At 48.1% G+C, this 23,274-nt stretch overlaps 3 protein-coding genes across 8 annotated transcripts in view; 1 reads left to right on the top strand and 2 right to left on the bottom strand.

Moving 5' to 3' along the window:
- Nucleotides 1-10,937, top strand: part of thoc6 (THO complex 6) — an 11,351-nt gene extending 414 nt beyond the window's left edge. The window contains exons 1-13 of one of the 2 annotated variants that reach the window (XM_010752312.3): nucleotides 6,800-6,906; nucleotides 7,953-8,044; nucleotides 8,142-8,206; nucleotides 8,310-8,413; nucleotides 8,807-8,844; nucleotides 9,609-9,657; nucleotides 9,758-9,829; nucleotides 9,910-10,012; nucleotides 10,130-10,179; nucleotides 10,254-10,316; nucleotides 10,399-10,509; nucleotides 10,585-10,713; nucleotides 10,801-10,937. In XM_010752312.3, coding sequence (XP_010750614.1) covers nucleotides 6,892-6,906; nucleotides 7,953-8,044; nucleotides 8,142-8,206; nucleotides 8,310-8,413; nucleotides 8,807-8,844; nucleotides 9,609-9,657; nucleotides 9,758-9,829; nucleotides 9,910-10,012; nucleotides 10,130-10,179; nucleotides 10,254-10,316; nucleotides 10,399-10,509; nucleotides 10,585-10,713; nucleotides 10,801-10,881 — 972 coding nt within the window. In that variant the 5' untranslated portion in view covers nucleotides 6,800-6,891 and the 3' untranslated portion in view covers nucleotides 10,882-10,937. Of the gene's footprint in view, nucleotides 1-6,799; nucleotides 6,907-7,952; nucleotides 8,045-8,141; nucleotides 8,207-8,309; nucleotides 8,414-8,806; nucleotides 8,845-9,608; nucleotides 9,658-9,757; nucleotides 9,830-9,909; nucleotides 10,013-10,129; nucleotides 10,180-10,253; nucleotides 10,317-10,398; nucleotides 10,510-10,584; nucleotides 10,714-10,800 lie in introns of those variants that run through there. The other variant, XM_027276311.1, reaches the window with a different exon arrangement.
- Nucleotides 10,938-11,097: 160 nt separating this feature from the next.
- Nucleotides 11,098-19,200, bottom strand: LOC104936304 (mediator of RNA polymerase II transcription subunit 15). 5 transcript variants are annotated; one of them, XM_019268892.2, is made up of 12 exons: nucleotides 18,802-19,200; nucleotides 17,910-18,020; nucleotides 16,859-16,984; nucleotides 16,416-16,519; nucleotides 16,201-16,328; nucleotides 15,827-15,961; nucleotides 13,114-13,177; nucleotides 12,965-13,031; nucleotides 12,725-12,882; nucleotides 12,222-12,388; nucleotides 12,026-12,124; nucleotides 11,098-11,941 (listed from the first exon to the last, which is right to left on the bottom strand). In XM_019268892.2, the coding sequence occupies exons 1-12, from the start codon at nucleotides 19,009-19,011 to the stop codon at nucleotides 11,805-11,807; spliced, it is 1,506 nt and encodes a 501-aa protein (XP_019124437.1). In that variant the 5' UTR covers nucleotides 19,012-19,200; the 3' UTR covers nucleotides 11,098-11,804. The 5 variants fall into 5 exon arrangements, with proteins under 5 accessions (XP_019124437.1, XP_019124436.1, XP_027132110.1 ...); XM_019268891.2 differs by having other exon boundaries at nucleotides 16,859-17,005; nucleotides 17,910-18,017; nucleotides 18,802-19,199; XM_027276309.1 differs by having other exon boundaries at nucleotides 17,910-18,017; nucleotides 18,802-19,199.
- Nucleotides 19,201-19,876: 676 nt separating this feature from the next.
- LOC109140834 (mediator of RNA polymerase II transcription subunit 15-like) lies at nucleotides 19,877-23,127 on the bottom strand (the record flags this gene model as incomplete). The annotated part of the gene is made up of 7 exons (XM_027276245.1): nucleotides 22,970-23,127; nucleotides 20,810-20,897; nucleotides 20,674-20,725; nucleotides 20,567-20,590; nucleotides 20,273-20,428; nucleotides 19,926-20,078; nucleotides 19,877-19,878 (listed from the first exon to the last, which is right to left on the bottom strand). Coding segments are annotated over exons 1-7 (543 nt in total), but the record flags the coding sequence as incomplete, so codon positions are not given.
- Nucleotides 23,128-23,274: the final 147 nt, after the last annotated feature.

Genomic DNA, 23,274 nt, shown 5'->3' with positions numbered 1-23,274 from the left:
GTCGGAGCAGCCTTCACACCAGAGACGCATACAAGCGTTACGAAATCTTCCAATCACGCAATAAAACACAAATGTATATGTATGTAAAAAATTGAAACGTAAAACCAGTTAAAGAATAAACGTCAAGAAATACAACAATAAAAAAAAAAACACGTGCACACACATGTACAAAACAGTCAAACATACAAAGATACGTCACCGACTATACAACCGATACACTAACACGTCACGCTAACAACAACATCCAACACATGAAATATCACCAACAAACGTACACACCTACACACCACAACTGATTGACCACTCACTACTATACAACACGATATCAACTCACAACATGATACAACGTACCACTATACACAACGCGTACAACGTCACACTATACAAACCTCACAACAATGAATAACACGTCACAACCACAGATACAACGTCACCAATTACATACCAAAGCGTCCACACCCAACAAATACAACCACGTCACAACAATGATACACTGTCTCCCACACGATACAACAATGATACAACGCTACACTACAATGATACACACTTGCACACACCGTCACAATGATAAACACGTCACACAACAAAGATACACGTCACAACGGACAAACGATAGCCGCACGACGAGACAACAACAATAACCACGATCACGACTAGACAACAACGATACCACACACCAACGTCACGACTTACACAACAACGATCACACCCGTCACATCAATGAGACACACGTCACGATAGACACACAACACGGACAACGTCACGACCTAATACAACAACATCACACAATGATACGTCACAAACAAACTGAGACAAAAACGTCACACAATGATCACAACGCTCACACAATGAGACACACGTCACACCACAAGATACACAACGTCACGACTATACAACAATGATAACACGTCACAACAAGGATACAACGGTAACCCCACAACAATGATACACTCACAACAAAACGATAGCACAACGCTCACAACACCGATACACACGGTCACGCACTATTACTACACCAACGATACGGCACGACTATACAGCAACACGATACACCAACTGCCCGCACTACGCAACACGATACCAACTGCTCACGACTATCCAACACACCGTACCCCACAACACCCCCACCCCCCCCCCCCCCCCCAACTTCACGACTATACACAACGATAACCCCCACCAACCCCCACGCCCAGCCAACACGATCACTTTCCTAGGCATCCCCACAAACCCCCCCCCTCCACAACTCACCACCACTACCGATCACAACACACCCCACACTCAACCAAAACACCCACCCCACCCCATCCACCCCAAGCGTCACCGCTCCACGAACTCAACATGACACTACACCACCAACCGGCCACATCCACTCATACTACATACGTCACATACCAATCGGTCCACCACACTCCACAACCAACTTTTTCTACAACAACGATTACATCCCACGTCTACAACCCACATAGATACTTACACAACACAACGGATACCATCCACACCCCACCCCCCTGCTCCACCCACGACCTACTCAACACACACCTACCACACCCCCCTTCCACACTCACAACTACTACACAAATACCACAACACGTCCTCACAACATCGACGACAACAACATACACCGTACAAACGCCGTTATCAACGCCTCACGACTAGACAACACGATCCCAAACGCTCACCCACTATCACACACACTCACAACAATATACGTACACAAACACGATACAACACGTCCTCACACCACAATGATAACCACGTCACGACTCTATAAACACAAAACGATCAACAAACGTCACATCCCCACCCACCGACACTTGTAGCAACTGCAACCCGAACGACTTGAATACCAACGGGGGACGATACATATAAACAAACGTAACGACTAGAACAAAAAAAAAAACAATAACAAAACACTAAGAAAGATCAAAACAAAAAAGGCAAAGTCACAAAAAAAACAAAGATACAATAAACGGCAAAAACAAAAAAAAAAACAATGAAGTAAACACCAAAGGTAGTAAAATTTTTAGGAAAAGGGATACACACGGACACAAATCTGCAGCAAACTTAGCAAGAAAGTAAAACTGGTCAAGAGAAGAAAGGCACGACCTTTCGTTATACGATGGACAACGGCACAAAGGACAGACACCAGATCGGCAAAAACAACTCCAAAAAGAGATAATATAATAGTAAAAAAAATAGACGATACATTACGTCTACGACGAGACAACAAACGAGATGGCCACGTGACCTAGACTAATACATTGGGACAACGATATCAATTTTTACGGCACGATCTAGAACACATCGAGACTGGACCGGTGGCTATATTTCCCGTGTCCCCCGACCACCACAACTACCCCAAATCCCACCTACCAAACACACCAACACAAGGACGCAACTAGCAGTCAACATCGAGCTACTAGGCGGTCACATTTTTACAATCAATACGGAGACATTCAAAACAATACATTTATTACATCATATATAAATATATATTAATCAAAATCATCACATTATAACTCGATCTAACATCATTGCTCACGGAAATTAAAATTTTTTTATTTTTTTTCTTTTAAAATAACATCGTGCACATTACAACTGAGTCACAGGCAAGAGTACGGAAAAAAAGGAGTAATTTATAAACAAAAAAAACGAGACATTACGTTTTAATTAAGGAAGCAACTAGGATACATATCAGCTCAACAAACGGCACATTAAAACGAGAAATATAACGGCAGCACATTACAGGAGCGGGCACATAAATATAACGAGAACATTACATATACAAACCGGCACTGATGATACAAAAAAGATATTCATTCAGTGAATATTTTCTTACACGAGAACAAAATCATTCCTCCGGTCAAGACAGACACACTATAGACAACACCGTCAACAATTTTTCATATCCCAACACGAGTCAAAGGCCATTCTGACGGCACGTCGCAGACAAGATCCGAGATGACCCGGACTACCAGGACAACACCGTCCGAGCCCCAACACGTCACGCACATTGGAAACACAACGAGACAAAAGATGGAGAAAGATTGGGGAAAATCCCAAAGCAAAAAGACATACACGTCCTCCACCCTCCAACCCCCGGCACACCACCAATGAGCTAAGAGACAAACCGCTCACCATGTCATGCCAGGATAAAGAACCAAGGCGATAGTAGGAAAGAGACCACAACAACGGTGAGTAGCAAATACATCAACAAGTGTCACGTGTCATTACAAAGGACAGAAAAACAAGATGCAGGGAAATCAAACTACGAGCCACCAGTAGCGGCCGTGGGGGAGGTGAATTGAGAGGGGGGGGGTGGGGACTGATGGGCCTGGCTCTCAGGGCCGACTGCTCGTGAGTGGTGACGACGGTTGGATGGTGTGGTGGTAGTCTCGGGCACTCGGGTTTGTTGTGTGGTGCCGGGAGCTTTTTACGATGGGCTTGATTTACTTCTTGTGAGAAGGTGTAGTTACAACGCCATTTCATGACAACACACAGGAAAGGTGACTCTGAAGGGTGGGAAGTAAACAAAATGTGTGGTACAACAAATCATAAGATGCGAAGTCGAGTCCCATGGTCATCTGCCATGTATGTTTAGCCAACAGAGCCTCTTGGGTACGGGAAGGGAGGTGAGAAGCAAACTATTGAGGGCTGACAAATCAGTGGAACAAAGCCGAATGAAGGAGGGTAGTAGCAAATGACTAAACAGAATCATAGCCAGTTGAAACTTTAAAAGATCGTTTACATGAAAAGATCAAATAACGTAATTAAATCAAATTGACGAATAGTTAAATTAAAAAATAATCAAACCTGGAACCATCTGTGAAAAGTCCAAAGTCTTACGCTATTAAAAAAAAATTCCACTTGAAGGTAAAAGTTACATGTGGGGCTCAGCAGTACAAAAGTAACGTGTGTCATACAAAGATAAATATAATTATAATATAAAGACGTCATGCAATTAAGAAAAATAATAATACAATAAATATAATTATAAATAATACATAAAAAAATAATATAGTTTTTGTTTTAAACAAAACCATGATAAGAAATGACGCTCGTGAAATTGTGAATTGTTTTTTTTTTTTTTAAAATGGTTTTGGGTAGATTAAAGAAATTGGGAAAATGAGGAACTAAAAAGTCTATACATCAAACAATGTACTGGTTACTGCAGAAACATACAACACATACAGTAAGTCCACAAAAACACGTTACTGGTTCAGGAACCACCAAAATCACAGACCTAGCATGGTAAAAACTAAAACTTGGCGTAAACATGTGGACTTATAGTGGGGGTTCCAACCAACCAAAAACATCCGGCCCGACCATCAAGTTTGATAATTACTGAGTGAAAATCTACACTTGAGATTATAGTTTTTCGATTGTAATCAGTGGGCAGAGAATATTGGAAAAAAATGATTGGATATCCAGTCCGGTCTGGTCATTGCTATGATATGCTTTCAGCTTTTTCCCTTCCCCCGCCCGCTGTTGGTTCCAACCCGATGAGAGGGCAGAACTGAGACGCAATAGTGACAGTTGGCAGTGGCACGCGGGCACGTGCTCAGGAACAGATCAGTGTGGTTGGTGGGTGGAGATGATCAAGACTAATGAACCACCACAGCGGGACGGTCAACAAACACAAAAGCGGGACAGTCCCTCTCACCCTGCCCGCCCCTCCTCCAGTCTCAGTCGCAACACGAACAGTTATCGCACAGAGTACTCACTCAAAGTCTCCACATCACCCCTCGAACGGGAACCATGACAAAAAAAACAAGAAAAAACCGGAGGACGGAGCGGCAGGTAAAAAAGTCCCGGACTTACAAGAGGAGCGGAAGAAGCCCGGTCCAGAAAACAGAGAAGCCAGAGAGCCCGGGTCATAACAAGATAGTCCCTTTCTTAAACAGGAGTCCCGTTACATAAACAGAATCCCGTTTCCAAACATATATTCCTTTTCGTTCCTTGTCATAACAATCCACACATCGATTGCAGAGAGGGAAAGAGTTCAATACGGCGCGGATATTGACTCGTATTTAATGCCCAGGTGGTTCTGACATCTTCACAATCGACATGTTTTGGACATGAAATAATCAATGAATATTAATATAAGGAATGAAAAACAAATGATAATAAAAACTAAACATTTTATTATTTTTGACTTTTATGAGGAGACACGAAACAGTGACGTCACGTTACGTTACTGAACAGCTGTTTATATGACGTCATCTTATTAATCATTGTTTGCAGGTGTGTTATTTTCTTATATATTGATAGGTAGATCAATATGTTTATTTGTTTCATGTTTTATTACGCGACAGACAAACTCTCTTTAATGTACAATCAGAGCGACTGACACAGACTGTCTTAAACCTGGACGTAGTCTCCGAGACCACAGACTGTCTAAAACCTGGACATAGTCTCTGAGACATCCCCGCAGACTGTCTAAAACCTGGACGTAGTCTCTGAGACGTCCCCACAGACTGTCTAAAACCTGGACGTAAACCTGGACATAGTCTCCGAGACGTCCCCGCAGACTGTCTCAAACCTGGACGTAAACCTGGACGTAGTCTCCGAGACGTCCCCGCAGACTGTCCTAAAACCTGGACAAACCTGGACGTAGTCTCCGAGACGTCTCCGCAGACTGTCTAAAACTGGACGTAGTCTCTGAGGACGTCTCCGCAGACTGTCAAAACCTGGACGTAGTCTCCGGACGTCCCCGACAGACTGTCTAAACCTGGACATAGTCCGTGACGTCCCCGCAGACTGTCTAAAACCTGGACGTAGTCTCCGGGACGTCCCCACAGACTGTCTAAAACCTGGACGTAGTCCTGGACGTCCCCACAGACTGTCTAAAACTGGACAGTCTCCGCCAAGACCACAGACTGTTCTAAAACCTGGACGTAGTCTCCCGAGACACAGACTGTCTAAAACTTGGATGTAGTCTCTGAGACTGACTCACTCTTGAGCCAGCCCTGATTGGTCCTGAGCTGATACCCAGATGATGTGTAGTCCTTAACAAACTGTGAGAAACAATAAATGATGCATAATTAATCAGCAGGTCCACATGTGTCTCGGGCTGCCATTTGCCCATGATCAGCCACCAGCTCGGCTCGGCTCGGACCGGGTCTGTGTGCCCCGTGAGGAAACCTCAGACTAACGTCGGACAACGCACCGGAACGTCCTGTAACGTTGTTTAAACTTTTCCTCGCTGGTTGCTGCTGGACCTGAATTGTGCGCATGATGAGCGCGGCGTGTGCGGCGCGGCGTTGGCGCCCCTCAGACTACGTCCAGGTTTTAGACAGTCTGCGGGGACGTCACGGAGACTACGTCCAGGTTTTAGACAGTCTGTGGGGACGTCTCAGAGACTATGTCCAGGTTTTAGACAGTCTGTGTCAGTCGCTCTGATTGTACATTAAAGAGCAGTTTGTCTGTCGCTGTAATAAAAACATGAAATCAATAAACATATTGATTTACCTTATCAGTATATAAAGAATAATAACACACCTGACAAACAATGATTAAATATTATGACGTCATATAAACAGCTGTTCAGTAACGTGACGTCACTGTTTCGTGTCTCATCATAAAAGTCAAAATAATAAAATGTTTAGTTTTTATATTCATTTGTTTTTCATTCCTTATATTAATTAATTAGATTTTTATATTTTCATGTCCAAACACTGCTCGATTGTGCACTGCATGTCCCAGAACCCCCTGCGGCATTAAATACGTCATATTCCCACGCGTCATACGTCATATATCCGCGCCCGTATTGAACGCTTTCCCTCTCTGCATCGCTCGTGATTGTTCTGACCCGGACCGACCCGGACTCTCTGTTCTGACCGGGCTCTCCGCTCCTCTTGTATCCGGACCTGCCGCTCCGTCCTCGGTGTCATGGGTCCCGTCGAGGTGAGACTGTTCCCGCTTTGTGTTGGTGACGTCACAGATGTGGTTAATTAGTTTGATCAACAACAACAACAACAATGACGTCAGCACGTTCAGCGTGAAATATGAAGTTCATGAAATATTAGAAACAGTGTGTGAGTGTGTGAGTGTGTGTGTGTGTGTGTGTGTGTGTGTGTGTGTGTGAGTGTGTGTGTCATTCTTCAAACGACCACCTGATGGCGCCAGAGAGAAACATCCAGCAGGTCTGACATCATGACTAATAGAAACAGACGGGTGATGACATCAGAGCTGTTAGAATGGCGTTTAATTAACATTCAGAGAAATCAGCCAATCAGAGCCCGAGGAGACCGGCCCATCAGGAAGTCACTTCCATAAAAGGAGTTTACCTGTGTGGTTCTGTCTTTGTATCACTGTGACATTGTTGCATTGTTGTTGTGTCATTGTATCATTGTTGTGACGTTGTTGTATCATTGTTGTGACGGTGTATTGTTGTTGTATAGTCGTGACGGTGTATCGTTGTTGTGACGTATCATTGTTGTGACATTGTATCGTTGTTGTGGCGTTGTTGTGATGTTGTATCATTGTTGTATAGTCGTGACGTTGTATCGTTGTTGTGACGTTGTTGTGACGGTGTATCGTTGTTGTGACGTTGTATCGTTGTTGTATAGTCGTGACGGTGTATCGTTGTTGTGACGTTGTTGTGACGTTGTATCATTGTTGTGACGTTGTTGTATCGTTGTTGTATAGTCGTGACGGTGTATCATTGTTGTGACGTTGTTGTATCGTTGTTGTATAGTCGTGACGGTGTATCGTTGTTGTATAGTCGTGACGTTGTATCGTTGTTGTGACGTATCATTGTTGTGACGTTGTATCGTTGTTGTGACGTTGTATCATTGTTGTGACATTGTATCATTGTTGTGACGTTGTATCATTGTTGTGACGTTGTATCGTTGTTGTGACGTTGTATCATTGTTGTGACGTTGTATCGTTGTTGTGACGTTGTATCGTTGTTGTGACGTTGTTGTAACGCTGTATCGCTCTGTGTGCAGCTGCTCCACATGTCCGTGTTCTCTCAGAGTTTTTCTCCCTGCGGTCGATTTCTGGCAGCCGGAAACAACTACGGAGAGATTGGCGTGTTCAGGTGAGACAGCGGCCAATCACCTGAGAGAGCTCGTTAACGGCTCTTTACTGTGTTATTTGTAATCAGTAATTAATAATGAGTCGTCGCTGTGTTTCAGCCTGTCTGCAGCTCTGAGTCCGGACGCCACCGCGCTGAGTCAGAAACCAGTTCTGACCTTCACAGGTGAGTTCTCGTCGCTCACAGCTGAGTCATGTTTCAAACAGCTGATCTCATCATGTGACCACAACGCTAGCATGAAGCTCACTGACCTCTGACCTCTCGTCAGCTCATGAAGGTCCGGTCTTCTCTCTGCTGTCCACCGACTGTCACCTGCTCAGCGCCGGGAACGGAGAGATCAGCGCCTGGAGCTGGAGCGAGCTCATCAAGAAGGTCTTTAGACCAGAACCACAGAGACTGACTGATCTCAGACCAGAACCACAGAGACTGACTGATCTCAGACCAGAACCAAGACCAGAACCACAGAGCCACACTGACTGATCTCAGACCAGAACCAAGACCAGAACCACAGAGACTGACTGATCTCAGACCAGAACCAAGACCAGAACCACAGAGACTGACTGATCTCAGACCAGACCATCTGAGGCGATAACAAGACGTCAGACTCATTGTCTTTTCATCTCAGCCAATCAGAACGTGTTGATGTGTTACATCATCTGTAGTCCGCTCACACGTGATTGGTCGATACGACTCAGACAGCAAACAGAAACAAAGATGCTGAAAGACGCTAAAGCGTTTGTTAATGTTTGATTTTGGTTTCCTCAGAACGTCAAACCGGTTTGGACCAAAAGACCAAACTACAAGTGAGCCTGCCTGTCTGTCTGTCTGTGACCTGTCTGTCTGTCTGTCTGTCCGCCTGTCTATCTGCCTGTGACCCGTCTGTCTGTCTGTCTGCCTGTGACCCGTCTGTCTGTCTGCCTGTCCGCCTGTCTATCTGCCTTTGACCTGTCTGTCTATCTGCCTGTGACCCGTCTGTCTGTCTGCCTGTGATCTGTCTGTCTGTCTGTCTGTGATCTGTCTATCTGCCTGTGACCTGTCTGTCTATCTGCCTGTGATCTGTCTGTCTGTCTGTGACCTGTCTGTCTGTCTGTCTGTCTGTGACCTGTCTGTCTGTCCGCCTGTCTATCTGCCTTTGACCTGTCTGTCTATCTGCCTGTGACCCGTCTGTCTGTCTGTCTGTCTGCCTGTGACCTGTCTGTCTATCTGCCTGTGACCTGTCTGTCTGTCTGCCTGTGACCTGTCTGTCTATCTGCCTGTGACCTGTCTGTCTGTCTGTCCGCCTGTCTATCTGCCTGTGACCTGTCTGCCTGTCTATCTGCCTGTGACCTGTCTGTCTGTCTGCCTGTCTATCTGCCTATGACCTGTCTGTCTGTCTGCCTGTCTATCTGCCTGTGACCTGTCTGTCTGTCCGCCTGTCTATCTGCCTGTGACCTGTCTGCCTGTCTATCTGCCTGTGACCTGCTTGTCTATCTGCCTGTGACCTGTCTGTCTGTCTGTCTGCCTGTGACCTGCCTGTCTATCTGCCTGTGACCTGTCTGTCTGTCTGACGTCTTCGTGTCTCCTTCAGGTCCAGTCTGGAGATCCCAGAGATCAATGCCATGACGATGAACCCCAGAGTGAGTCCACAAGGACCTGTCTGTCTCTCTGTTCATGGACCTGTCTCTCTGTCCGTCTGTCTCTCTGTTCATGGACCCGTCTGTCTCTCTGTCTGTTTAGGATAACAGTCTGGTCGTGGGTGGAGGAGACAACAACGTCCACATCCTGGACCTGGAGCACGGCGCCTTCAAGGTGTGTCCAGGTGACTGTCTTCATGTTCTGCTTCTGGTTCGGTCCTGCAGCTTGATCTGTGTTCTGGTTCTGGTTTTCAGTCGGTGCTGCAGGGTCACTCAGACTACATCCACTGTGTGAGCGTGAGAGAGCGTGAGGGCGAGATCCTGTCGGGGGGCGAGGACGGAGCTGTGAGGATGTGGGGTGAGTCAAACCGGGTCTCATTTAGTCCAGAACCAGGACCAACAGAGTCCTGCCTCTGTAAGGTGTAGTGTGATGCATTCATGTCGACGTGTTTTAATGAGCTCTTGGTGTCTCCAGACAGCCGGACGGGTCGGTCCGTTCACTGCATCGAGGTCCATAAGTACGAGGTGAGGAATCGAGTCCATTTGTGCCGTCGTGTTGGTGCTGCAGCGCGTTCTGACCCGTCGTGTTTCTGTTTCAGAACTGCGCTCGGCCTCAGGTCGGTAAATGGATCAGCTGTTTGACCACTGACTCGGACTGGATGGTAAGAAAACCGACGCCCCCTGAACGCCTCTCTGGCCCGGTTCTTTTGGACTTTAACGGTGTGTTTGTGGTTTGTGTCTCAGCTCTGTGGTGGAGGTCCGTCTTTGTCTCTGTGGCACCTCCGCTCGCTGTCGCCGACCTCCGTCTTCCCGCTAAGCGGCTGCCAGAGACAGGCCGCCTTCCACCAGGACATGGTAAGCTCCGCCCACCCACCCAAGCTCCGCCCAGAGACAGTGTGTCAGCGTTAACCTCCCCCTGCTCCTCCTCAGATCCTGGCTGTAGGTGAAGGTCCGTTTGTGTCTCACTGCCTGTTGGGTGGAGAAGTCAAAGCTCAGATTCCCTGCACGCCTCAGAGCCTGAACACACTGCAGCTGAACACCAACAGCACAGAGCACCGGGTGAGTCAGTGAATGCATCATGTCTTTTCTCTCTGGCTGACCCTGAACTCACCGCGTTGCATTAAATGTCATGTTTTGTGTTTTCAGGTTCTGACGGCGGCCGGCAGCAGCGATCACATCGACGTGTTCACCAACCTGTCGTACAGAGCGTTCTCGCTCAGCTTCTGAGCAGTCGTCTGTTTTTTAAGTTTTTAAGTCTCAATAAAACATTTTGTCACTTCAAACGATTTTTTATTTTCTCACAAACTCAGAAATTAATAAAAAGAAAACTTTGAAAACTTACCTTGATGTGGCGTTCAGGGACTGAAGCTGAAGTTTCTTTAACGTGGCGTTCAGGGACTGAAGCTGAAGTTTCTTTAACGTGGCGTTCAGGAACTGAAGCAGTTTGAATTTTAACATTTTTATTTCTGATAGCAAAAAAAATACATTTCTACATTTTCTCACTTTGAAAATCAAAGCATACAAACGAGTTTGAGAGTTCGTCGTGACATCATCGATCGTCGTGACATCATCGATCGCCGTGATACAAAACAACGTGATGCATTCAGGGAGCTGATTAAATGTCAGGATAAATGAGTTTCCTTGTTTCCCGTCTGAAGCTTCAAACAGTAAATGTTATTTACACAAACTGAAACCTGCTGTCGGACTGAAGGGCGCCTGAACACACCGTCAGTCTTGATTTACCCACAATCCACCAGGAACAGTGTCAGGATGACACGAGCCCGTCATGGAGCGTTCAGGACCGAAGAGGAGCGTGGGAAACATGAGCCTTCATCCTTTAAAGGCTCGTTCTGGATTTTCTCAGTCTGAACGACGTAAAAGGTTCAAAAAAAGTTTGGAACTGGTCCCAGAGCGTCGCCTCAGTACGTCCAGAACCGCTCAGTCCGATCTTTACAGAAACTTATCGGACACTTTGGTGGATCCGGGTCGAGGCGATCTCTCGGACCAGTTCCAAATGTTTCAGCACTGAATGTTTGAAAAGAACCTTTAAACAACGCTTAAGTAACAGAGATTCATGGTGAGATCATGATGTAGTGTCCGTGTAAACGTGTGTGTGCGTGTCAGGGGTGATGTCAGCAGTAGGCGGGGCTTCAGGCGGCAGACAGGCAGGCCTGCCGGACGCTCTGGGCCCAGGTGTTGAGCAGCTCCGTCACCGAGTGCTTGTCGGGCAGCTGCAGCAGTTTGGACGTCATGTTTCTGTGGACCGTCTGCAGGAAGCTGTTCGCACCTGCAGGAGAAGAGGTCATGTGGTCAGACACAGGTCATGTGGTCAGACACAGGTCATGTGGTCGGTGGGTCTTGCTGGTCTCACCGTACTGGTCCTCGTCGTCAGCCCAGTATGGACTCTGGTCTGGATAATCAGCAGGAACACTGAGCTGCAGAGGAGGAACGCTGGGAAGGTTCTTATCGTCTGTGAACAAACACAAACACAACGTTCAGATCACAACATCTCATCAACAGACTGAAGATCTGAACCTGGGCCCGGTTCGGGCCCATGCAGGACTCACCCAGCTTGCAGACGAGGTGCACGGTGCCGTTGTTGCTGCAGAACGAAGGATCCAGGTTGACAAGGAACTTGACGTCGAGGCGAGCCACCTCGCCCTGCAGGATGTTCGGGATCGTCTGCCGCTCGTCCTCCTCGTGCTTCCTCTTTCGACCGGAGACATTTGGACCCCTGATGAGGAGACGAGGAGAAACTATCAGTCATCACTGTTTTCATGCCGTGACCTCCCCAAGAAGTTCTCCTCAAAAGTCAACAAAGTCTGTATCACTGTCTGCAACCATCAGAGACAGTCCGCTGGGACGTCACGGAGACTACGTCCAGGTTTTAGACAGTCTGCGGGGACGTCACGGAGACTACGTCCAGGTTTTAGACAGTCCGCGGGGACGTCACGGAGACTACGTCCAGGTTTTAGACAGTCCGCGGGGACGTCACAGAGACTACGTCCAGATTTTAGACAGTCTGTCAGTTCTCGTCTCTAATTGGCTGCAGATGTGCAGTGGCACGTACGTGATGGGTGGGCCGTGGATGGCGGTCATGGCGGGGGCGAAGGTTCTGTACAGAGAATGGTTGAAGACTGGAGAGCGGATGTTGGCCATGACGGCGTCCAGCAGGGGCTGACATAAATACTGCTGCTTCGTGGGCACCGGGGGGGGCGGGGGGGTCGGCTGAAACCACAGAGACAAGGTGTTACAAACAGGAAGTCTATCCGTCCAACAGACGGACACAGAGACAGGAAGTGGTCCTCACCACGGCCATGTCGTTCTTCAGCTTCTCTAAGGCGATCTCACACTTCTGCAGCGTCTTCAAAGGACACCTGCAGGACAGAGGACAGACAGAGGTCAAATGTTCAGCCGATCACTGCAGATGAGGACGTGACATCACAGATCAGCTGATACCTGGTGTTTGGATCAGTCAGGATGTTCAGCAGACTCTTCATCTTACTCAGGTCCTTCTTCCTGTCTGTGGACACACAAACACAGTGTCACTCCTGTCTCATGGCCCGTGTCGTGTCCCGCGTCATGTTGTGTCTCATGTCGTGTCTGATGCCTCATGTCGTGTCTGATGCCTCATGTCGTGTCTGATGCCTCATGTCATGTCTGATGCCTCATGTCGTGTCTCATGTCGTGTCTGATGCCTCATGTCTGTCTCATGTCGTGTCTGATGCCTCATGTCATGTCTGATGCCTCATGTCGTGTCTCATGTCGTGTCTCATGCCTCATGTCGTGTCTCATGTCGTGTCTCATGTCTCATGTCATGTCTCATGTCATGTCTGATGCCTCATGTCGTGTCTGATGCCTCATGTCATGTCTCATGTCGTGTCTGATGCCTCATGTCGTGTCTCATGTCTCATGTCATGTCTCATGTCGTGTCTGATGCCTCATGTCATGTCTCATGTCGTGTCTGATGCCTCATGTCGTGTCTCATGTCGTGTCTGATGTCTCATGTCATGTCTCATGTCGTGTCTGATGTCTCATGTCATGTCTCATGTTGTGTCTGATGCCTCGTGTCTCATCTCGTGTCTCATGTCTCATGATGTGTCTGATGCCTCATGTCTCATCTCGTGTCTCATGTCGTGTCTGATGCCTCATGTCGTGTCTCATGTCGTGTCTGATGCCTCATGTCGTGTCTAATGCCTCATGTCGTGTCTCATGTCGTGTCTGATGCCTCATGTCCCATCTCGTGTCTCATGCCTCATGTCGTGTCTCATGTTGTGTCTGATGCCTCATGTCGTGTCTCATGTCGTGTCTCATGTCGAGTCTCATGTCGAGTCTCATGTTGTGTCTCATGTTGTGTCTGATGTCTCATGTCATGTCTCATGTTGTGTCTCATGTCATGTCTCATGTTGTGTCTCATGTCGTGTCTGATGTCTCATGTCATGTCATGTTGTGTCTCATGTTGTGTCTGATGCCTCATGTCATGTCTCATGTTGTGTCTCATGTTGTGTCTGATGCCTCATGTCGTGTCTCATGTTGTGTCTCATGTCGAGTCTCATGTTGTGTCTCATGTCGTGTCTGATGTCTCATGTCATGCCTCATGTCATGTCTCATGTTGTGTCTCATGTTGTGTCTGATGCCTCATGTCGTGTCTCATGTTGTGTCTCATGTCGAGTCTCATGTTGTGTCTCATGTCATGTCTCATGTCATGTCTCATGTCATGTCTCATGTCATGTCTCATGTCATGTCTCATGTCGTGTCTCATGTCTCATGTCATGTCTCATGTTGTGTCTCGTGTCTCATGTTGTGTCTCGTGTCTCATGTCGTGTCTGATGTCTCATGTCGTGTCTCATGTCGTGTCTGATGCCTCATGTCTCATCTCATGTCTCATGTTGTGTCTGATGCCTCATGTCTCATCTCGTGTCTCATCTCGTGTCTCATGTTGTGTCTGATGCCTCATGTCGTGTCTCATGTCGTGTCTGATGCCTCATGTCTCATCTCGTGTCTCATGTCGTGTCTCATGTCGTGTCTGATGCCTCATGTCTCATCTCGTGTCTCATGTCGTGTCTCATGTCTCATGTCGTGTCTCATGTCTCATGTCGTGTCTGATGCCTCATGTCGTGTCTGATGCCTCATGTCTCATCTCGTGTCTCATGTCGTGTCTCATGTCTCAAGTTGTGTCTGATGCCTCATGTCATGTCTCATGTCGTGTCTCATGTTGTGTCTGATGCCTCATGTCGTGTCTCATGTTGTGTCTGATGCCTCATGTCGTGTCTCATGTTGTGTCTGATGCCTCATGTCTCATGTCGTGTCTCATGTCATGTCTCATGTTGTCTCATGCCGTGTCTCATGTTGTATGTCGTGTCTCACGTTGTCTCATGTCATGTCTCATGTCGTGTCTCATGTTGTGTCTGATGCCTCATGTCGTGTCTCATGTCATGTCGTCTCATGTCGTGTCTCACGTTGTTTCATGTCATGTCTCATGTCTCATGTTGTGTCTCATGTCGTGTCTCATGTCTCATGTCGTGTCTCATGTCGTGTCTCGTGTCTCATGTCGTGTCTCACGTTGTCTCATGTCGTGTCTCATGTTGTCTCATGTCGTGTCTCATGTTGTGTCTGATGCCTCATGTCGTGTCTCATGTCATGTCTCATGTTGTGTCTCATGTCATGTCTCATGTTGTGTCTCGTGTCATGTCTCATGTTGTGTCTCATGTCATGTCTGATGTCATGTCTCATGTTGTGTCTCGTGTCTCATGTTGCGTCTCATGTTGTGTCTCATGTCATGTCTCATGTTGTGTCTCGTGTCTCATGTCGTGTCTCATGTCATGTCTCATGTTGTGTCTGATGTCATGTCTCATGTTGTGTCTGATGTCTCATGTTGTGTCTGATGTCATGTCTCATGTTGTGTCTCATGTCATGTCTGATGTCATGTCTCATGTTGTGTCTCATGTCATGTCTGATGTCATGTCTCATGTCGTGTCTCATGTCATGTCTCATGTCATGTCTCATGTCTCATGTCGTGTCTCATGTCGTGTCTCATGTCATGTCTCACGTTGTCTCATGTCTCATGTCGTGTCTCATGTTGTGTCTCGTGTCTCATGTTGTGTCTCATGTTGTGTCTGATGCCTCATGTCTCATGTCGTGTCTCATGTCATGTCTCATGTCGTGTCTGGACCTTCGTTTTTGTCGATCTTGTTGATCATCCTCCGCAGAGGCTCGATGTATTTGGACAGCTGTTTCAGTTTCTCCATGTACTGTTGGTCCTCCAGAGACGTAGCTCCAGCCGGACTCATCACTGAGGTGGGGTTACCTGAGGACAGCAGGAGGACAGGAGGAGGACAGCAGGAGGACAGGAGGTCTTTTAAACACTTTGTAAACTGTTTTATATCAGTAATGTTATATAAAAAAGTTCTTCTCTGGTTGTAAACATGATGTACGATGAGACTGAATGTCACTCGGTCATCAACAGATGATAAGGTGATTTACCTGGACTCACGTGGTCTCACGTGGTCTCAGCCTGTTCTATTGGTTGATTCCTTTTGTTCGTACCTGGAGTATTGAGCGGTCCAGGTGAGGGGACCCCGTAGTTCTGGGGGGTTCTGGCGTTGGCTGGGCTCTGTGAGGGCTGAGGGGACGGGCTGGGCTGGAATCCACCCGGAGACGGTGTGGGACCGGAGCTGGAGACAGGAAACAGAAAGTGGAGACATTTTAAAGATGAGCCTCAGAGCTTTGTTTGTCTGAAGCTTCTTCAATGGACACCGTACCTGGCCGAGTTGGGCTGCGAGGAGGGGGGCTGAGGTGACGGCTGGGGGGGCGGGAGCATCTGCTGCACCTGTGAGGGCGATGACATCATCGAATGCTGCTGTACCTGTGGAGGAAAACCATTGGACAAGAAGGGAGGGCGCATTAGCCAATCACAGGAGGAGAGGCTGCAGCACGTTTAGACTTTAACGAACCGAGCCGTGTCATGTCGGCAAACAGTCGAACTAAACGAACCCTGAGCCGGACTTTCAGAGTCGCCTCTACAGCTCATCGTCAGTCTGAGTTCTACATGACGTGAGACGCAGAGCTGCTTTGTTTGTTATCAGGTCATGTTTAATCAGCTGACCAGCTTAGCGACACGTCTGACCCTAAAACATGGAAGCAGAAGGACGCAGCGACGCGGACAGACAGAAGCACACTGAGGACGGGATGGGGAGGTAAATACCTGCTGTGTCATTGGCTGTCCTCCCACCGCGGCAGCAGCGGCGGCGGCGGCGGCAGCGGCAGCAGCAGCAGCGTTTGGTGGAGGGATGGAGGGATTCAGGGGGGCTCGAGGCAGCCGGGCCGGAATCTGCAACCCAGGACGGACCAACTTCAGAGGACACACAACAGAGACACAACAGAGACACAACAGAGACACAACAGGACCGTGAGCAGAGAGGCAGACAGACACTGCAGCAAACACACAAAGGTTTGTCTTCACATACACGTGAGGACCCTGATCTGAACCATCACTCCAACCTGAACCAGGACCTGACTGAACCTGGACTTGACTGAACCAGGACCCGACTGAACCTCAAACAGTCCTTTGAGAGACATATGTCCTCACAAAGCACAGAGGTCCTCACTTCAATGGTTCATACTACGTCACAAACAAGAAGCTCCCCCTGCAGGAGGAACCACGAACTACACATCAATAAACTTTTCATTGTTTTTGTTCATTTTTAAGTCGACATTTCATTCATTGAAACAAAATCTCATGTGGCTGAAATAATAAATGTTTTATTTCTTTTCTAAAAAAAACAAAAACAAGTTATTTAAGTTATTAAGAAAAGAGTTTAAAGTCTCCATGAAGTCAAACTGTCCTCTGTCCTCCAGTGTCTGTCCAAGTGTCTTCAGGTGTTCTTCATGGTATTTTAGAGTTTGTCTTTTCCTGACAAACTATAAAAACATGTTGACGATGTCATCCTGTACTCGGGGGCGTGTCCTAACTTTACATCCAATGAAACGCTTTCTCTCTTCACCTCTGTGATCCACACAGTTTATGATGGACTGAATCTGTGGTTCGGAACCGGGCTCAGCAGCAGTTACAGTACCGAGGTGATGTACCGACTCTATGATGGAACATGTAAACAGACTTCTACTTCCTGTTTCAGTGTAAACAAACAGACAGCTGTGTGATAATTCACAGTATGACAGGTGTGCAGAGTGATATGATGACAGGAGTGAGATCTTCACACATAAAGCACCTGAGCCCGAGGTGCCTGCAGTCTCACCTGTCCAGGTACGGTGGCGGCGGCTGCAGCGGCTGCGTTGAGCTGCGCCTGTGCTGCGGCTTGCTGCGCCTGTTGGACCTGCTGCTGCTGCTGCAAGGCTGCACGGGCCTGCTTTCACACACACACACACACACACACACACACACACACACACACACACACACACACAAAGCATGCAAGCAGAGGGGTGGGTAAGCAGGACTACTGGACGTTGTGATTCTGGTCAATCTGCAGACGCTGCACACACTTCCTGGAATAATGAAGGACCTGATAAGACCTGATCGGCCCTGATCAGGGATTTAAAGACCCCTGAAGCTTCATGTCACGTCACGGTCTCAACACTGTTTTGGTCCGTTGTCCACCAGAAGCGTTTCTAACCTTTAAACTTTCACAGAGCGAGCACTGTCCTCGTACGATCTAGATCAACGTTTCTAAAACTTTTTACTCCACGTACCACCTCAGAAGATTTTCCTCTCTAAAGCCCAGCAGCCCGAATGTTTGCTCCTGGTGAGATTATTTATTGTTGATGTATCGTGAACAGAAGCAGAGCTCCTCTTTCCTTTCACTTCACTTCATAACTAATCGTGGATGTTTGCACTACGTGAATGTATGTGACGACATATCTGGATGACAGTTCTTGCCTAATTACTAAGGATCACCTGAGCAGCCAGGTGTGTGTCAGTCTTGCTGTGGATTTCTACGATCATTCCTTTAGAGTTTACTGGAGGTTATGGAAACATTTGTGTGTTTTATGTTATATGACGTGTCTCTGACCTCTCAGTCGACATGAAGAACAGTGCATCATGAATCCTGTTAACTCTGCAGGTCATTCAAACTGTTTTTACAGGCTGCAGATATCTGAAGCCGTGTGCAGTGACCTGCTCCGTCTCACCTGGAAGGCCTGGATCTTGAGCTGGTGCTGCTGCTGCTGCTGACTGAGCGAGTTGATGGGGACGTGCTGAGCGGACGTCATCTGTCCAGCCAGAGACTGAGGCACCATGCCGGGCTGCTGCTGCTGCTGCTGCTGCTGCTGCTGAGAGTGTGAAGCCATCTGACCCGGCTGAGGCTGGTTCTGGGCCTGAACCTGCTGCTGCTGGACCATGTGCTGGATGGTCTGAGCCTGGGCCTGAGCTTGGGCCTGGGCCTGAGCTTGTGCTTGTGCTTGTGCTTGTGCCTGGGCCTGGGCCTGAGCCTGGGCCTGAGCTTGAGCTTGAGCTTGGGCTTGAGCTTGAGCTTGAGCCTGGGCCTGAGCTTGAGCTTGAGCTTGAGCTTGAGCCTGAGCCTGAGCCTGAGCCTGAGCTTGAGCCTGAGCCTGAGCATGCTGCTGCTGGAGCTGCAACTGCACCATCTGCTGCTGCTGAATCCTCGTCTGGTGCATCTGTGGGAGGGAAGATGGAGTCAGGTGAAGTCAGCTGTAATGTTACATTTATGAAGTGAGGCAGACATTGTGGTTCTGGTTCTGAACTCCTGATCAGTTTGTTTAACATCAGGTACTGTGTGAGCTAGAACTTGATCACGGTCTCCTTCACTGACACTTTCATTCTACACACTGGACCTTTAATCCATCCATCGACTTTTCACAGCTGATCTGGGAGGTGGTGGCAGCATGATAAAGAAGCTACAAGTCCTCCTCGTGCAGCTCCTCTTGCAGAACCTCATGGCCTTCCCAGACCAGGAGGCGTCCTCACTACCTCAGCTGACTCCTGTCTTCTCCTACATCTCCTCAACCTCCTCACCCAAAGCTCACGACCATCTGAACAACACACCAAGATACATGCTGACTCTCTCCACCCCTCCAGCTCCGCCTCATCTCTCCTCATGGTAACAGCCGCTCCACTCCTGCAGAGCCCCAACAAGATAAACCTTCTTTGGTCTGCACCCCGTGGTTGTGTACCTGGTTCTGCTGTTGCTGGTTCTGGGCCTGCTGCTGCTGCTGCTGGTTCTGGTGCTGCTGCTGAAGTTGCTGGTTCTGGTGGTGCTGCTGCTGCAGCTGCTGCGCCCTCAGCTGCTGCTGGACCTGGAACTGCTGCTGCTGCTGTTGCTGCTGCTGCTGCTGGGCCTGCTGGGCCTGCTGGAACTGCTGGAACTGGATGGACTGCTGCTGCTGCTGCTGTTGCTGCTGCTGCGCCTGCACCATCTGCTGCATCGGCATCTGGCCTGGACCTCCTACTGTAGAGTGAGCGAGAAGAAGATGATGGACGGACCCGGTCTATAGCTCAGAACCAGTCTGAGGAGACGCTCTGGAGTCTCAAACACACACAACGTGCCAAAGCAGAGGCTGAAAGTGAGACCGGCTCTGACACCAACACATGAAGTTCAGACGCAGCCAGCACCACCCAACACCACATGGAGGAAACACTCACTGGCTTGTGGGTTTCCAGCCACCCCTGCCATGGCATGCTGGCCTATCTGCATCTGCCCCATGGCCCCCATGCCACCCACTGGAGCACCGGTGGGGCGAGGCCCCATGCCAATGGCGCCCTGGCCCCCTGTCAGGTTAGTCAGGGCATTCATGGGATCTAGCAGAAGAGTAGACAACAGACAATATTACGCAGCTCCAACATGCACAGCAGAAATCATGAACACCATGAGTCTGGTAGTGACAGGTCCAGCAGAGACAGAACACAGCAAACAGAGACCAAACAGAGTCCACGTACCCGGACCTCCCAGCGTCTTCTTGTCTGTAAAGAGGACACATCAGGTGATTAGAACGTCGCCTGTTCGATCCCCTCACAGCAGCTTCAGTGTTTACTGTCATACTCACGGATGTCTCTGAAGTGAATGATGAGCCTCGCCACCAGAGACAAATACTCCTCCTGACAAAGACACACACAGATGTCATCAAGTCTGCAGCGACACTGACCCTCCACCCTGACCCTCCACCCTGATCCAGAACTTACTCTAGACTTGGCTTTGACGTAGACGTGGTTCTCCATGTCGTTACTCGACTTGGTGTGTGCAGTTCCTGCCTTCCTCATCGCCTCTTCACTGAAAGGAAACACACTGATCACTAACATGCTGATCGTTAACACGCTGATCGTTAACACACTGATCACTAACACGCTGATCACTAACATGCTGATCGTTAACACACTGATCACTAACACGCTGATCACTAACATGCTGATCGTTAACACGCTGATCACTAACACACTGATCGTTAACACACTGATCACACTGATCACTAACACGCTGATCATTAACACACTGATCACAGTGATCACTAACACGCTGATCACTAACACACTGATCACACTGATCACTAACACGCTGATCACTAATGCACTGATCACTAACACGCTGATCGTTAACACACTGATCGTTAACACACTGATCACTAACACACTGATCGTTAACACACTGATCGTTAACACACTGATCACTAACACACTGATCACTAACACACTGATCGTTAACTCACTGATCACTAACACACTGATCACTAACGCACTGATCACACACTGATCACTAACACACTGATCGTTAACACACTGATCGTTAACACACTGATCACTAACACACTGATCACTAACACACTGATCGTTAACACACTGATCACTAACACACTGATCACTAACACACTGATCGTTAACGCACTGATCACTAACACACTGATCGTTAACGCACTGAGCTCACACTGAGTTAACTCACAGCTAACACTGAGCTAACTCACAGCTAACACACAGCTAACACAGAGCTAACTCACAGCTAACACAGAGCTAACACAGAGCTAACTCACAGCTAACTCACAGCTAACACACAGCTAACACAGAGCTAACACACAGCTAACACAGAGCTAACACAGAGCTAACTCACAGCTAACGCAGAGCTAACGCAGAGCTAACGCAAAGCTAACGCTGAGCTAACGCATAGCTAACGCATAGCTAACACACAGCTAACTCAGAGCTAACACAGAGCTAAAACACAGCTAACTCACAGCTAACACTGAGCTAACTCACAGCTAACTCACAGCTAACACAGAGCTAACACTGAGCTAACGCAGAGCTAACGCAGAGCTAACACTGAGCTAACTCACAGTTAACTCACAGCTAACACAGAGCTAACACTGAGCTAACACACAGCTAACACAGAGCTAACACAGAGCTAACACAGAGCTAACTCACAGCTAACACAGAGCTAACACTGAGCTAACTCACAGCTAACACTGAGCTAACACAGAGCTAACACTGAGCTAACTCAGAGCTAACTCACAGCTAACTCACAGCTAACACACAGCTAACACAGAGCTAACACAGAGCTAACACAGAGCTAACTCACAGCTAACGCACAGCTAACACAGAGCTAACACTGAGCTAACGCAGAGCTAACGCTGAGCTAACGCAGACCTAACACACAGCTAACTCAGAGCTAACACAGAGCTAAAACACAGCTAACACAGAGCTAACACTGAGCTAACACACAGCTAACACAGAGCTAACACTGAGCTAACGCAGAGCTAACGCTGAGCTAACACACAGCTAACACTGAGCTAACTCACAGCTAACTCACAGCTAACACTGAGCTAACGCAGAGCTAACTCACAGCTAACACTGAGCTAACGCAGAGCTAACTCACAGCTAACACAGAGCTAACACAGAGCTAACACTGAGCTAACACAGAGCTAACACTGAGCTAACACTGAGCTAACACTGAGCTAACACACAGCTAACACAGAGCTAACACTGAGCTAACACACAGCTAACGCAGAGCTAACACAGAGCTAACATTGAACTAACGCAGAGCTAACACATTAACATTAGCAGCTAATGAAGCTAACATTGAAACCTGACAGTAGGTCCAGTTAAACTCGGTTCTGTTGGTTTCAGCTGAGCCGAATTAAAGACTGGACCGGAACCTATCACCACACGTCTCCACGTGTCTCCATGGACCCGTGCTAACTTTGTTTTTTATAACTCGGTTTAAATTTTCTGTTGTTTTTATTAGCACGGTCTGACGTCACGCTGTTTCCTGCGGCGCTAACGCTAGCTTAGCTCGTCCGGCTATCGGAACCAGAACCAGCGACTGGCCTACAAAGTGAACACAGAACCGAGCTTTCTCACATCTGAGCGACCACTTTCTGTCGGAACTGCGGGCTCCTCCAGTCGCTGTCCGGTCCCGGGACCTCCATGACACGCTCGGTGTTACCGGAGGATGTTGGACGCTTCCTCTTCCGCTCCGAGCAGCGAAATGGCGGCTGCTGCTGTGTTTGTGATGGACGCCAGCGCCCCCTGACGGACCGAGCAGGTCACTGCAGCTGGACGGAACCACAGGCCCGGTCCAGTCTGCCTGATTGTGTCACTTACTGTCTGTTCACGTCAGTACCTGGAGCACAACAACAATAACAACAGTATATAATAATAATAAA

This window comes from Larimichthys crocea, unplaced genomic scaffold (assembly GCF_000972845.2).
Source record: "Larimichthys crocea isolate SSNF unplaced genomic scaffold, L_crocea_2.0 scaffold33, whole genome shotgun sequence".
Classification (NCBI taxonomy): domain Eukaryota; kingdom Metazoa; phylum Chordata; class Actinopteri; family Sciaenidae; genus Larimichthys; species Larimichthys crocea.
Note: the sequence above shows the minus strand (reverse complement) of the source record. Positions and strands in the feature narration are given on the sequence as shown.